Source organism: Lipotes vexillifer, unplaced genomic scaffold (assembly GCF_000442215.2).
Source record: "Lipotes vexillifer unplaced genomic scaffold, Lipotes_vexillifer_v1.1 scaffold1094, whole genome shotgun sequence".
Lineage (NCBI taxonomy): Eukaryota > Metazoa > Chordata > Mammalia > Artiodactyla > Lipotidae > Lipotes > Lipotes vexillifer.
In genome coordinates this window covers 2,991,767-3,008,422 of record NW_006792775.1, presented here as the reverse complement: position 1 = coordinate 3,008,422, position 16,656 = coordinate 2,991,767, and the positions used below count along the sequence as shown (strand labels likewise).

The 16,656-nt window shown below is 52.0% G+C and overlaps 1 protein-coding gene across 1 annotated transcript in view; it reads right to left on the bottom strand.

Annotated features, from left to right (window-relative positions):
* The window catches only part of SHANK2 (SH3 and multiple ankyrin repeat domains 2), a 474,374-nt gene that overhangs the window by 345,035 nt on the left and 112,683 nt on the right, over positions 1-16,656 (bottom strand). The window contains exon 9 of the mRNA XM_007466013.1: positions 769-835. Within this exon, the coding sequence (XP_007466075.1) occupies positions 769-835 (67 nt within the window). The remainder of the gene's footprint in view (positions 1-768; positions 836-16,656) is intronic.

Below are 16,656 nucleotides of genomic sequence, written 5' to 3'. Positions count from 1 at the left end.
GCCCGCCAGACACTCGACACGGTAAAGACTGGACAGCCAAACACACGGTATCGCTCGCCCCCAGCCCCAAACTCAGGGTGAGGGGCACAGGCAACAAGACACAGACGCCATCTGGCTCCTTCTCCAGGCACCCTGGAGCCCCGCTGCCCACCCCCTCGATGGATGGCACCATCTTGAAATCTCACCGCTGCTGGTCCAGTGGGACTGCTCCCCGCTGCATGTCCTGTGTAAGCCCGGGGCTGGAGGAAACAGGCCAGCGGGCTCTTCCAAGATGCAAGACTGGGCCCAGCCGCCGGCAGGGCGATGGGAGAGGGGAGGAGCCCCAGAGACAGTCCTCCTGGTTGGCACGAGGGGTACTAGAAAGGGGAGTGGTCATCAGCAGACATTGGGAGGGATGCAGAGGAGGGAGGGGAGGGGGTGCCCCTGGCTCTTTCCTGCTTCATTTCGTTGCCATCTCTTACTTTAAATGGAATCACGTCTGTTACAGAATCTTCCCAGAAACCCATCTCCGTGAGTTGCAAAGTGATCTGGTTCTCTGGATGGACAGCAATGCCCTGCAGCCACTGCCGACGTCCTCACCTGACGTCTAAGGTTTCCCTCACCCCAACCCTGCCAAGAGTTAAGAAACTGGAGCAAGAGAGGCAGAGAAGATGCTATAGCACTCTGCTTTCTGTGAAGGTTTTTGCTAAAAGCAGACTCTGAACCAATCTAACGAGGTGACCAATCAAACAGAACCCCTCACGGTTCATTCGCCACCAGCCTACTCACCGATGTCGGTTTCCTTGTGGTTCTTGATGTACTCAGCCAGCTCGAAGTTACCAGCTATGATCGCCACCTGCAAGAGTGGGAATCACGTTAAAGCGCTAAGTGCACGACACTTTTCCACTTCCTGATGGCCTGACAGCAGAATGAGCCCAAACAGAACTTCCTTTTTTTAAAAACAACAGATACTCCCTTTTTTCCAGTTTATTGAGATACAGTTGATAACCCAGCACGAAGCTGAAGGTGTACGGCATAATGACTTGACTTACGTATTTTGCGAAATGACCACAATAAGTTTAGTTCAGGGCCATCACCTCATATGGCTACAAAATTTTTTTTTCTTTGTGATGAGAACATGGGGGATCTACTGTCTTAGCAGCCTTCACGTGTACCACACGGCAGCATTACCTGTAACCATCGTGCTGAATGTGACATCCCCAGGCTAATTTATCTTGTAGCTGGAAGTGCAACTTTGGACCACCTTCACCCGCTTACCCCACCCCCTGCCTCTGGGAACCACAGATCTAATATCTTTTTCTATGAGTTTGGTTTAGATTCCACGCGGAGTGAGATCATAGAGTATTTGTCTTTCTCTGTCTGATTTCAGACAGCATAGTGCCCTCAAGGCCCATCCATGCTGTGGACCAATTGTAACTGCTAAAACGGCAGCTACAGTACCCATCGTCCCCAGGCAGAGGCACATCTTCCCACTTTGCCCCTCTCTAGGCCCCTGGGCGTTCTTCAACAATGAGGCTATCATTCTGTGAGAATCTACGTGACAGAGTCCTCGGCCCAGGAGGCCTCAGTGGGGGCAGTTCAAGGGGCTGAGCCTGGAAACTCCCATGGACCACCTCCTGCATCCCCACCAAGCCCAACTGGTCCCTACACCCTCCCCTGGGGGAGAATCTATTCCTCTCATTGGTCCCCATAACTGGAGGGAGAGGGAAATCTCAAAAAAGCATTCAAAGCTGTTCACTGGTTTTCACTCAAGCAGAAAAAAACTCCACCCATGCACCTGTGCACGGCAACGAAACCAGCACCTACAGGAAATGGTCCGACTTGAGCCCTACAGATGCACCGACTAAAGTAAAGAGGCCACGTGGTCCCTGATGCACTGTGGCAGCCAGACAGGTGAAGCCAAAGTCCCCTGGAGTGGCCTGGGGCTCCTGGGGAGACCTGAACCAGAGCCCCCTTGGGCAGGGCTCTCTGTGCCCCAGACGGGGAGACCTGGTGGGCCCGGGGGGCGGTCGTCTCCACCCTCAAATGAGCCAGGCGTTCAGATGCCAGCCTGCAGACACACACGTGGACCGTCAGTCGACTTTCAATGGTGATGTGGGTGGGCCTTCCCCAATCCTTTGGAGGCCTTCAGAGCAAAGACTGAGATTTCCTGGAGGAGAAATTCTGCCTCAATTTGTAGCACCAGCTCCTGCCTGAGTTCCCAGCCTGCCCTTCAGACTGCAGACCTGCCAGCTCCCACAGTCCCGGGAGCCAACTCCTTAAAAGAAACCTCTTAAATATATATATATATATATATATATATCTCCATCCTGCCAGCTCTGTTTCCCTGGAGAACCCTGGTTGATACAGCTTCACATGGGGGCCGGGGGCTGCGGTGCTACAGAGACCCAGGGACCCCAGGCTCCCGTCCCAGGAAGTGACATTGATTTCAACTCTTGGGCCCCACCTAATGCTAGGTGTCCTCCAAGGATGCCACCGACAGGAGCAGCCCGTAGCCAAATCTAGCCCCCTCCCTGGCCTGCTAATGTCAGGGGAGCCATGGCAGCCCCTGTCCACACCAGCCGGGGGCCGTGGGGGTGGAAAGCAAAGGCCATTTCAGGGGCAGGGTTAGAACCATCTGGTGAAAGGCGCTTCACCAGCCTCCTGCACGGTGACCACCCATCTGGGACCCAGGCTTCAGACCATGGATCCTTGAAACACGACAGGGACAGAGGTGAGGAACCCGGGCAGGAGGTCCTCACAGGCCCTGAGAAGCCAGTGACCTAGTGTGCTGGCATTTATGATGCGAACGTAAAATGGCGGCTCTGCAGGGTTACTCGTAACATGTGACCCAATGTCATTTAGGTGACAAATGGTCAGAATCATTCCTGGTCAGAATTCCCTGGTGGTCCAGTGGGTAGGACTCCACGCTTCCACTGCAGGGGGCCCGAGTTCAATCCCTGGTCAAGAACTAGGATCCCGCAAGCCACGTGGCGTGGCCAAGAAAAAAGGTGGGGGGGGGAGAAAAGAATCATTCATTGTCTTCCAGCCAGACCCTCAAAGGTAAAGCTCGCTTCCACCCGTCGGGATGGCTACTATCAAAAGACAGAAGACAACAAGTGTTGGCAAGGATGTGGAGAAACTGGAAGGCTTGTGTATTGCTGGTGGGGATGCAAAATGGTACAGCTGCTGTGGAAAACAGCATTCAGGTTCCTCAAAAAAATTCCACATATGAGATTTCCCTGGGGGTCCAGTGGCTAAGACTCCACACTCCCAATGCAGGGGGCCTGGGCTCGATCCCTAGTCAGGGAACTAGATCCCACCCACGTGCCACAACTAAAAGATCCTGCATACCACAGCGAAGACCCTGTGTGCTGCAACTAAGACCCGGCGCAGCCAAATAAGTAAGTAAGTCAATAAATAAGTAAACAAATAAATATATTTTTTTAATTCCACATAGAACTACTATATGATCCAGCCACTCCACTTCTGGGGATGCACCCAAAGGATCTTAAAGCAGTTATTGTATAATGGTCAATTTTATGTGTCATCTTGACTGGGCCACAGGGGGCCTAGATATTTGGCCAAAGATTATTCTGGGTGTTTTGGGGAGGGTGTTGCTGGATGAAATTAACATCTGACTCAGGAGACTGAGTAAAGCAGATTGCCCTCCCTCGTGTGGGTGAGCCTCATCTAATCAGCTGACGACCTGACTAGACCAAAAAGGCCGAGTAAGAGGGAACTCCTGCTGCCTGATTGTGAGCTGGGACATCTCTCTTTTCCAGCTTCAGACTCTGAGAAGCGTCAGCTTTTCTTGGGTCTTGAGTCTGCCGGCTTTTGGATCGAAACTTACACCATCAGCTCTCCTGGGCCTCCAGCTCACCATGACCTCAGATCTTGGGCTTCTCAGCCTCTGTAATAAATCTCTTTGTGTGTGTGTGTGTGTGTGTGTGTGTGTGTGTGTGTATTGTGCAAGTGGGGCGCTGCTGTACCAAATAACTAAAAATGTGGAAGAGCTTTCGAAGTGGGTTGATCCTGGGAGGGTTTTGAGGTGCATGGTAGGAATATAGATGTTAAAGGTTATTCCGATCAGATCTCAGATGGAAATGAGGAGCTTGTTACTGGAAACTGGAAGAGAGGTGATCCTTGTTACCAAGTGGCCAAGAGCTTGGCCGACTTGTGTCCTGGGGTTTTGTGGGGGGCACACCTTGTGAGCCATGAACATGGGCGTTTAGCCGAGGAGATTCCCAAGCAAAGTGCTGGAGGGCTGCTGATGGTAAAACGCAAAAACATGGATGAATTGAAGGAGGAATTGTTTAGCAAGAAGGAACTGGAATGTGAAGATTTGGAAAATCCTCAGCCTGTCAGTGGTGCAGGAAATGAGAAAGCAGGTTCTGAAGAGAACGCTGAGGGTGTGGCTGGACCATCACGTGATAACGAGGTTGCAGAATTATACGCGCATAGGTACTGCCAGTTTACTCGGAAGGCGGTAGAGTGTCGTCGGGTGAAGCGAGGGGAGGCTGTCGGACTTGTAGGGTTTAACAAGATGGCACGATAGAGCCACTCAATTGCAAACATGTGCTATTCTTCAGAAAGAGGGGAAAATGACCCCAAAAGTGAGTCAGAGAACATCAGGGCCACTGCCTTGGTTTCAACAGGTCAGAGAGCCTTTGCCAGAAGCCTTGGGGGTAGGATCACCCTGCCGCACTGTGTGGGTGACACTGCCGCCCCGACGGGCCTAGGGGACAGAATGCCGAACCAAAGAGGTCTGATTGATCCACCCCGATAGGTTTGGGACTTGCGTGGGACCTGTTGCTCCTTCCTACTTCCCAATTTTTCCCTCTTGGAATGGGAATGTCTACACTATGTTTGACCCAATGTTGTGTTTTGGAAGCACATAACTTGTTTGGTTTCACAGGTTCACAGCTGGAGAGGAACTGGCCTCAGGATGACTCGTACCTGAAGTTTCACCCACACCTGACTTAGACGATATTTACATGAGACTTGGACTTGAGAGTTTGGGGGTGGTGCTGAAACAAATGAAGACTTTGGGAGCTGTTGAGGTGGAAGAATGTATTTTACATGTGAGAAGGACATGAATTTGGGGGCCAGGATGTGGAATGCTAACGACTGGATGTTTGTGTCCCCTCAAATTCATATTTTGAGGCCCTAACTCCCCAAGTGACAGTATTAGGAGGTAGAGCCTTCAGGAGGGCATGAGATTAGATAAGGTTGTGAGGGTGGGGCCCCCATGATGGGTTAGTGCCCTTATAAGAAGACACACCAGAGAGCTTGCTCTCTCTGCCACGTGAGAACAAAGCACGAAGGTGGCCGTCTGCAAGCCAGGAAGACAGCTCTCACCAGAACCTGACCACGCTGGCACCCTGACCTCGGACTTCCAGCCTCCAGAGCCGTGAGATATAAATTCCTGTTGTTTAAACCACCCAGCCCATGGTATTTTGTCATAGCAGCCTGAGCAGATTAAGACAGTGGGGACTCAAACAAATATCTGCACACCCATGTTCGTAGCAGCATTAGTCACAATAATCAGAAGGCAGAAGCAACCCAAGTGTCCACTGATGGATGAACGGATACATAAAATGTGGTCTATACATAGAATAGAATATTATTCAGCCTTAAAAAGAAACGAAATTATGACACAGGCTACAACACGGATGAGCCTTGCAGACATTATACTAAGTGAAATAAGCCAGAGGCAAAAGGACAAATCCTGTGTGATTTCACTCACGTGACGTCCCTGTGGGAGTCAGACTCATGGAGACAGAAAGCAGACAGAGTTTCAGTTTTGCCAGATGTAAAGAGTTCTGGAGAGGGATGGTGGTGATGGTTGCAACGTACTTAATGCCGCTGAACTGTACCGTTAAGAATGGTTAAGACAGTAAAATTTGTGTTATCTGTATTTTACCGTAATTTAGAAAAAAGGTAAAAGTCTACCTGTGCGGATCAGAAGGTGAGAAGGTCAAATACGAGAACACGGACCCACCCTGAACAGTCAGGCAGGTGTTAGGACAGACACCGGGGCTTTGGAACAGCCATCCCTCCACAGGCAGGGGTAGGGGCTGGGGGTGGGGGGGATGACCCAGCCCTAAGGAGGAGGGGGGAGGAGGGGCCTGGAACGGCGCACAGCTGAGCAGGGAGAACCTATCTAGTTAGCAGGATGGTCCCGGGCATATGGACCTATCTGCGGCTACTCGCGTCCGGGTAATCTTGTCCAGACTCCCGAGCTGTTGCTTCTGCTGGGAGTGAAGGTAAGCAGGCAGGCACCTTCGATCAGAGAGACAGAGACCGAGATGCCCCCCTCTCTAAGGGAGACGCCGCTCCCCCACGGCTCACCTATTCCTACAGGCTGGCCCCAGCCGAAGCCTGACGTGAAGCTGGCAGACAGCTCCGTAGAGGAGAGGGGCTCTGGCCTCAGGCTGTCTGGCTGCAAATCCCACACCTGTACTAGGTGACATCAGGCATGACGCTTAATCCACGGGCCTCGGTTTTCTCAACTTTAAAATGGGTTTGGGGGACTTCCCTGGTGGTCCAGTGGCTCCCAAGGCAGGGGGCCCGGGTTCGATCCCTGGTCAGGGAACTAGATCTCACACGCATGCCGCAGCTAAGAGTCTGCATGCCACAACTAAAGAGCCCACATGCCACAACGAAGATCCCGCACGTGGCAACAAAGATCCGCAACTAAGACCCGGTGCAGCCAAATTAATAAACAAATATTAAAAAAAATGGGTTTGGTGTGGGGATTCGATGGGATCACGTATGTAAAGGTTTAGAGCAAAGCCTGGCACACGGTGAGCCCTAAAAATGTCTGCTGTTACTATTGTTGTTCACATGATTATTACTGACTACTTGTCTCTAAGCAGCGGATAGGTCGTTACAAAGGTCCCCTAAGCGCCCACGATAAACACGCCATCAGAAACATACAAGCGCACACCGCACATCTGCACTCCAATGCACACCCAGGACAGCTGCTGAAAATAACCTAAAAATGGACCCGCAACCAGCAATTCCGAGCTTATGCCTCCAAAGAAAAGCTTTAAGAGCTGCAAACTGAGTTACCGCAGCACGGAAGCCACATGCGCTCTTCTGGCCAAAAGAACCGAGTCCACGATGCAAGTGAGAACAATGCAAACTTGTGTTTGTGGTAACTGGCTGACTGTTTCTCCCTTGATGATTTCAAGGCCAGGAAAGTCCTCTCCTGCAGGAAGCAGCCGCCTGCCTGTCCTGCTGCCTGCCCCATGCTTGGGCATCCCACTAAGTGTATGATGGGAGGATGGAGAGCAGGCTGGGTTTGATGGAGGCATCTCAGTTCCATCCAGCAAGCGTCTGGCTGCTGTTTTGATGCATAAAGAAGGCAGAAGGTTGGGGTGTGTCTTCTTTGGTTCCAGGCATACGATATCAATAATGTTAATAAAATCAAGTTATGCCAAGCACTTGGGTAGACACACTGTTTGTTCTAAGGGCTTGACATGGATAGAGCCTCTTTGATCCTAACAACTCTATGAAGTGGGCACCATTATCTCTCCTTGACATGTGACGAAACTGAGGCACCAAGAGGTTAAGCAACTTGCCTGACATCACACAGTAGTCAGTGCTGAAGCCAAGATATTATTAATAACTCAAGCCTTGCAGGGCCAGGATCTTGATCTAATTCTCAAGGCACAGAATGATGTCTATAAATAATTTTGATTTTCATCACATGGCATTTTTAAAACAGTTAACCTGTAACAGGATTGCAGTTCGGACGCCTTAGTAGAAAAACAGCAGCACGAGGAAAAATATGACAGATTGTTTTCAAGGGCTTATGACCAGGCACATTCAGCGTGCTGAGTCGGTTGAGTGACCACAGAATTCTCTGTTGTGAAAAGTGCAGGCAAATGCGCTTTCTATAAGGATGGACGGACGCTGCCACTTACAGGTTCTTCAGGATCTGAAAGAGAGAACTGAGCCCTTCCCGGCTCGCCTGTCCTCCTCCCCCACCTCCACGCCCCCTCCCTTAACTCAACTTTCCTTCTTCCGTCTTGCTCTCAACACCGTCTCAGCAACACGTGCCAAAGCCAGGTGTCTGGGCATGGCCATAAGGAAAGGCAGGTGTCCAACTCGAGGGGAAATGTCTGGAAACCCAGGACAGCAAGGACTCCCTTTTGGACTCACAGCCTCCTCCTGTACCCTCCTTTCTTCAGCCATCGCCAGGCTTCATGGGTGGACGCAGGGAGGGTGCTGGCGGGGGTACCGGGAGGAGGCACTCCTGGTCGGAGCAGTGAACGTGCCCTATCGGTCCACACCGCAGGCAGGACGGATGCGGTGGAGTGGGGGAAGGGCAGAGGCTGGCTGGGGACAGACTGGCGGGTCCTGTGAAGGATTCAGAAGCGAAAGGCTAAGAGAGGGGGAAAGGGAAGCTGGGACGAAGTGAGAGAGTGGCGTACACTACCAAACGTAAAATAGCTAGCTAGTGGGAAGCAGCCGCATAGCACAGGGAGATCAGCTCGGTGCTTTGTGACCACCTGGAGGGGTGGGATAGGGAGGGTGGGAGACGCAAGAGGGAAGAGATATGGGAACATATGTATATGTATAACTGACTCACTTTGTTATACAGCAGAAACTAACACACCATTGTAAAGCAATTTGACTCCAATAAAGATGTTTAAAAAAAAAGGCTAAGGGAGCCGGGGCTTCTGCAGAAAAGAGGGAGAGACCCGCGGAACGGAGAGGCGGTGGGGAGAAACCATAGGATGTGAGAGCAGCCACAGGAAGAGCAACTCGCCAGCGGTCTCCAGGGGCCGGGCAGTGGGTGGGGGAGGACCCAGATGGCAGGTGGCCAGTTCTGCGGTCCACACCGGTCACCTGCCGAGGCCTCCAGGGAAGACGCGCGGAGCCCTTCTCGTCCCCTTCTCTCTGCAGAAGCGGGGCTGCGCTTCCCCGCCTAACACAGCCGCCTCAGGGTGAGGCTTTCACGCTTGTGGGTCCCCATTATTCTTGCCCCGAGACACTGTCAGCACCTGAACATGGCTCATTTTATAAAGCCTCAGATGTTGCCTTGTTACTGACACGATGCATTTCAGGTGTTACAACGGTCCGGGCAGCATCGACGGTTACAGTTTCGAAGGATGCGGGGATGCGCCATGAAGTCATGACCCTTTGCCGATGCTGACGAGGTCCCTTCCGAGAGGCCAACGGAGTGTGGAGAACGAGGTCAGATGGAACCCGCTGCCCGATGCCCCCAGGGGCTCTGCCTTGGTGACCAGGCTGTGGGGAGTCCTGAGGGTGCAGGAACGTTGGCAAGGGCCACCCACATCTCCCCAACAGCAGCATGCGGTGGGCAGGGAAAGGTGCCCCAGACGCCTCTCCACTTGGCAGGGCAACCCACCCCCAAGCAAAACCCCCTCCGCAAGCTTGCTCCCTTTTCCTCCTGGACTTGAACGCCGAGGGCAAGGGCGGGGCTTTTGATCTGTTTCTGTAACTCAGAAATCGACACCTCAGATCGACTTGATTTCAATCCTTTTCTTGTTTTGTTTTGTTTTGTTTTGAACAAAATTTGGTCCTTGAAGAATGTTTTCAAAATCCATATATGACAACATAGCTCACAAGGAATTACGCTCGGAGAAAGATGAGGTCTGGGGACCCCACCTGGCATCACAGGAAGTACCAGAGCAGAGCAGGACCCAGCATCACGGGGAAGACAGCCGTCGGGGCTGCCTTGTTCACGAGAGGCTGGGCCCGGAGTCCAGGCTCCTTTGTGACCAGCATCTCGACACCTCAGGTCCTTGGCGTTTCTCCTCCCCCCGACGTGTGTCCCAGCAGCCGCTGCCCACACCCCAGTACTCCGTGAGAGCCTGGAGGAAATGCACAGGGATGATGTCCTTCTAGAACCCCGAGCTCTGCCCCATCCTCATTCCCACGTCTAGCCTCTGTGCAAGTAGAAGGGGCCCGTCACAGAGGAAGTGCCCCAAATTCCCAGCGAGCCCCTCACTTCTGGCGCTTATTTCAACCCTCTAATCTACATCTGAATGAGGCAGATTCTCCCATCCACCCAGTCTCTGCAACCCCCCCATCAGCGATGCTTGTGGATTTCCTGTGGGCAGACACTGGACCAAGGTCACTGTCCCCTACAGACTCAGGGACACGCTCCTCAGTGAGTAAGCGGAGGAAAGGTTCAGGCTGCAGCCATCCTAGGTGCCTGAAAATGGTCCATGTCTCAGGCCAACGGGCCATGCTGGATGCACACGGGGGCCTGGGCAGGTCAGTGCTGTGCGTGGTGCAGCAGGGGGTGCCCCCTGCTCAGGGTCCCACAGTTGGTGTGAGGTGCCACCTCCTAACTGCACTGGGCACCTGCCTGTCGTCCCTCCCCAGGTCAACAAAGGAAGCTGACCCTGCACACCTACTATGTGCCAGGTTTTGTGTCAGACACTGGGGGCCCGGGTGAAACCCCAGTCCTACCCTCAAGGCTGTCCCACAACCAGATGGCTGGAATCCCACACTGTCTCCTAACATGCTGTGCGCTCCGTGGGGCTTAAGGACCACCATGGGGAAATGTAAGGAACAGAATGTGCAGTCAGGCTCACACGGCTAAGGGGGCTCCGTACAGCACCAGGAGCAAGGACAGACCCAGGGGAAGATTTGATGGAGGAAAATTAACTCGACAGGCAGGTGGGGGAGGACAGTGCAAGGCAGTCTGGTTGGTCTTCGCTCAGACTTTCTGCTGCTCTATTTCTGCCCCTCCTGTATCAGGCAGCCCCCTCCAAAGAGTTTCCTGGGAGACTCCAGCACCATGTGCAGAACACCCTCTGTGGGCTCAAGTCACTCATCCATCCAACCATCTATCCATTCATCCATCCACCCATCCACCCATCCACTCTACCATCCATCCAATTATCCACTCATCCTGCCACCCTTATATCCACCCACACACCTATCCAACCACACATTCACCCTCCCACCCAATCACCTATTCACTCACCCACCCATGCACCCGCCCATCCAACCATCCCTCCACCCATCCAATCGCCCACCCACCCAATAATCTACTCATCCACTCACCCAGCTACCCATCCACACACCCAAACACCTACCCACATAGCCACCCACCCAGCCACCATAATCTGACATCACCATTTGCCATGCCCTATGCCGCGTAGCACTTAATCTGGTCTATTTTAAAGCTCTCCATGGTTTGCGTAAGTTTGCATTCCACGTGAGGAGATGACCCTATCTGAGCCCAGGTATCAAGTGGACTTGCATCCTTTTCCACCTGTCACCTGGTCCAGTGCTGAGCTCCAAGGAGATGCCTTCCTGCGAGGGCTGGAGGAGGGGCGGTGCACACGGACCCTGGCACCTGAGTGTCAGTAAATCTTCCAGGGAGCTGGGCTGCCCCATTTGGACATTCCGCTCGGTCTCCTGGCTCTGGTGGTGGGCGGTCAGTGCCCTGGAGATGCCGTGGCCCTGCTGTGGTGCCCACGGTGGGCCCCGCTGCACCCCTCTGGGCTGGCGCTGGAGTTGGAATCAGGGTGAGGGAGAAGCTGCCTCTGTTCTCATCACTGGCGAAACTGTCATCTCCTGGGATCCGCAGCCAGAATGCGGAGGAAACCCACTCTCCTGCCCCGAATGAAGCATCCTTTTCTCCCCAAAGCCAAATGTGCCTCCCAACACAGAGCTATTTACAGGCGGCTCTGAGATCCTGACACGTCCTCGCCAAAACTGGAAAACAGCTCCACACAAAGACAACGACGGAAACCACGGGCTCGGCCCGTCCCCTTCTTTGGTTTTCCTTCCAGATGACACCATGTCCCCTACTCGAGACTCCAGTGGTGAATCAGGAAGTGACTGACACCCGAAGACCCGGGAGCCGGGGAAGGTATCTTACTTCTGAGCATCCTTCAGCATGTGGGGAGGGGACTGGGCCCCAGGCTCAGGGGGGTCAGAGGTCACGGGCTCCACCAGACAAACGCCAAGGGAGTCTCCGCCGCCTCTAGTTTGGGCTCCGGACCAGGGAGGCCGTGGGCAATTCTGCAGGCTCCAGACAAATCCCCTGTGGAGCTGGCAGCCTTTGCAAACTGACGTGCTACCTGGAGGCTCAGGGGCTCCACACCAAACTCAGCGGGGCTGCGTGGAGAGAGCCCCACTCACCACTGGAGGCAATCGGCATCCGTATCACCGGAAGTTCCGGCTCCAGGGGCTTCCGGCACTGAGCCAGACGAAGCAGCCAGGGCTGCGAGGCTGCTGTATGGGCAGTGCTGTGCTGGGTTGACCCACCTGCCTCCCCAGGTTAAAGGGGGACCCTGAGCATTCCTGGGACACCCGTCCAGGCGAGGCCTCTCCTTTGCCGGAACCCCAAGGCTGGGGGTGAAATGGCCTCCTTGTCCCCTGGCCCAGGAGTGAAGGGGACAGCCTGGGCGGTGGTCAGCCTTCACTTGGGCAGTGTGGTGCTGTGGTCACGGCCACAGACTCCCCGACGTGGATCCCTCTAGCACGGACACCGCAGACAAGCTACCGCACCTCCTCTGTAACTGGGGATAATTTACAAGTCTAACCCTTCTATGATGCTTGGAGGATTAAAATTGTTCGTACTGATAAATGGCTCACAACAGAGCCTGGAGTTCCACAAAGAAAACTCCAGGCCCAGGTGGCTTCTTAGATGAATTTTCCCAAACACATAAGGAGGAACTCACACCCATCTCACCCAAATTCCTCCAGAGAATAAAGAGGGAGAGCTTCCCCAACTCCATGGACGAGGCCAACATGACCTCAGTACCAGGGCTCTGCAAGGGCAAGAGTCACGTCTCCCAAAGATGCAGGAAATCCCAAACGAATACGAGCAGATCAAGTGCAGAGGTTTGTGTATGAAGGAGAAAACATCACCATTATGTAGACTTCTTACAGGAATAAAAGAGCAATCAGTATAATTCATCACATTAACAGAAAAAAGGGAAAATCAGTAGGATCGCTTGATGGTTGCAGCAACTGTTATCAATTTTCTTAAGTACTTTACCAGAAAGCACTTGATGAAACTTAATACTGATTCATGATAAAACTTAATAGACCGGGAATAAAAGAGAAGGTAATCTGCTAGCGCATCAATGAAATATCTCACTGCCTAAGAAGCCTCCACGAAGCAAAGCGGGTCACGGCTCCGAGGACCACCGATGTGGGCTCCCCGTGCCTTAAGTGGGGGTCCAGCTGGGCTGGTGGGTCCGATGACCTCACCGCGTGTCTTGGCATTGACCGAAGCCCATGTGTTTGCTTCCACCAGGCCTCCTGGCCTCAGCAGACCCGACTCCCTTACACGGTGGCCTCAGAACAGTGCTCCCCCTGGGCAAAATCTAAAGCTGCAAAGCCTCCAGAGGGCAGGCTCTGGAACCCCACTCTGCAGCACCACTTCTGGAATATTCTACCGGTCAAAGCACACGACCAGAGTCAAGGCCCGAGGGGAAATACACTCCACCTCTTTGGGGAGGGGCTGCAAGTCACCGTGGCCACGCTTCTCAATCTCCTACAATTCCACTCCGCACTGCCTGGTGACCACAGCCTGGGCACATTCACCGGTCCCCATGGGGGTGTCTCGTCCGTCCTTTTGCACCTGAAACCAGGTGGAAGCCTCAAAGTTCACACAGCCATTCAGAATTTGTCTCCAGATTCCAGAGCCTACACTCCTAAGTGCTGCACGTGGTGCTGTCAGGTTAAAGCTGTTTCAAAGCAGGACACGAGCCTCTGTCATTTACCTCCCAGGGAGGCTGGGGCTCAGCACCAGAATTCCTCCCTACTCACACGGAGATGCTGAACCCGCGGTTGCTGCTGAGAATTCATATTTCTGGAGAAAACCTCTCTTCGATGTTCAGAAGTTGCCGACCTGATCAACACGTGAGGTCAGACTCGATCTAGCTGGTGTACTTCTAGCTGTGGCAACACCAACCAGGGAGAAACCTCCCAGGCCCCGGGAAGGGGACTGCGACCCCCAACCCCTCTGATGCAGAAGAGCCCCTCTGCACGGTATTATCCAGTCCTCGGTGGTATAAAATATTCATGACAGTCAAGGGAAAAGCAGCCATAAGAGAGGCATAAAAGTCTACGACATGCATGAAAGAATGAGAAATGATTCCTTCCCATGGACCCAAAGTATAGTCCCTCTCCCAGATGGTTTTGCCAACAAAATGCAAACTTCTCCTTTGAAATAGCAATGGCTTTGAAGGACACCGTTTGCTCCCAGGAATCTTGATAAAAAGCAAACAGTTCTTCGTGTTTTTTAAAAAAAAAAAAAAAAAAAAAAAAAAAAAAAACTGCCTTCATGAGGGCAGCTCCCGATGGGACCAGCAGGTTGGGGAGGCGTGAACCCAAGGGGGACGTAGGACTTTTCTACTTGTCCCCTTAGTCCCCGTGACTCACAGGGCAGAATGAATGAAACCACTGTATGGTGAGAATCTGAGATTTCGGGGATTACAGATGTTCCTAGATTGGCTTCTACCATGCTGTAATAAAGATGACTACAGTGGTCAAACTAATAGCAACGACGACAGCTCATGCTGACTCAACAGGCATGCTCACCCGAGCACCTAAATGCAGTTATCTGATTTAATTCTCACGCCTGGGAAGGAGAGCTACTGTGACTCCTGTTTCCCAGGTGAGGGAACAGGCTTTAAGAGCTCCAGGAAGTTAGGTGTGTACCTTTCATACAGGTAGACCTTGTCATCTGATCACAAAGCCTGGGGCTATAATCCGGTGCTACGTACATGGCCTCGCATGGCTCTCACCCCAGAAAATTCTCCTGCACCTGGGCTTAGGCATGGACCCCCTTGCCTGAAAAGAGGTCAGGGAGAGATTAATGATGAGATCTGATTCAGAAGCAGAAATTCAGCACCATTTTCTGCAGGTCAGCAACCAAAGAAAGGAGTAACAGTTGAGGCCACCAGACACCCGTTAGTGAATCAGCTTCGGCCACCCTAGTAAGTCCCACAGCCTGGGAGGCTCAAACCACAGACATTCACTGTCTCCAGTCCTGGAGGCTGGAATCCGAGACCCAGGTGTGGGCAGGGCTGGGTCCTCCTGAGGCCTCTCTCCTCGGAGTGTAGACGGCCGTCTCCTCCCTGTGTCCTCACGGGGTCGCCCCTCTGTGTGTGTCTGTGTCCTGGTCTCCTCTTCTTATAAGGACACCAGTCCTATGGGATTAGGGCCCCACCCTTGTGACCTCATTTCACCTTAATCACCTCTTTAAAGACCCCTCTGCAAACATAGCCGCATTCTGAGGTCCTGGGGGTTAGGATTCCAACATAGGGATTTGGGGACACAATTCAGCCAATGAGATCTTGCTTGCTTAGCACAAGAGTACGGAGAATCTCTTTACCTTCCTCCCAGACACGTACGTTCCCCCGGCAAAGACCCGGATCAGACATGATGGGGGCACACGATGGCTTGAGAATCCCCTCAACGTGGTCGGTTTTTAGGGTGCATACGTGGAGGAGGGGCTGGGGCTACTGTCACAATGGAAACACAGGAGTAGAAATTGCTTCCTCTGTCTTATCTTTACACAGAGCCTTTATCCCCTCCACCCTCAAGGTTTCCTTAGGAAAAATTTCAAACACACCTAAGAAGTTGAAGGAATACAGCAATGAAAATCAATACACCATGTAATACAGCTAGGTTACACAATGGTTTCCACGTTGCTTGGTGTGGCATGTATACATGCACCTGTGTGCACAATCAGTTTTTGGCTAAAGCATCGTGACGCTTTTCCTTCTAAATTATCGCAGTATCTGCAGAGATGAAAGACATTCTCTTACACGTATTGTCACAAATGGAAGATCAGCCTTCATTTCCTAACATCCTCTCATAACCACTCCATATGTAGAGTTCTCCAAGGGCCTCTATCCCCGCAATTTTTAAATTGTTTTCATTTAGGTCAAAGTACCTACATCAAAATGCAAAGAAGGTACGTGTACAATTTGATGAACGTATGTAACCCACGTAACCATCACTCCTGTCAAGAAATAAAGCATTTCTGGGTGGACCTAGAGACGACCATACTGAGTGAAGTTAAGTCAGACAGAGAAAGACAAATATCAGATGATATTACCTTTATGCGGAATCTAAAAACAATGATACAAATGAACTTATTTCCAAAACAGGAACAGACTCACAGACTTGGAAAACAAACTTATGGTTACCACATGGGAAAGGTGGGGAGGATAAATTAGGAGTTTGGGATTAACAGATACATACTACTATATATAAAACAGATAACCAACAAGGACCTACTGTATAGCACAGGGAACTCTACTCAATATCCTGTAATAGCCTATATGGGTAAGGAATCTGAAAAAAAACAGATACATGTATATGTATAACTGCATCACTTTGCTATACACCTGAAACTAACACAACATTGCAAATCAGCTATAGTCCAATAGAAAATAAAAAAGTTAAATTAAAAAAAGAAATAGAGCATTTCCGTCACCCCCTTCTAGTCAATTTTCTCCCTCTCCCTCACCAACTGAGACAACAGGTAACCTCACGTCGCTTACGTCTGTGTGTTGAATGCCACACGCATGAAATCATATGCTACATACTCTTTGTGCCTGGTTTCTTGTGCTTAGCATCCTGTTTACAAGCATCACTCATCCTGTTGGGTATCGTAGCTTTGGTTCTCTTGTTCATAACCTCGCTAGGGGCGCG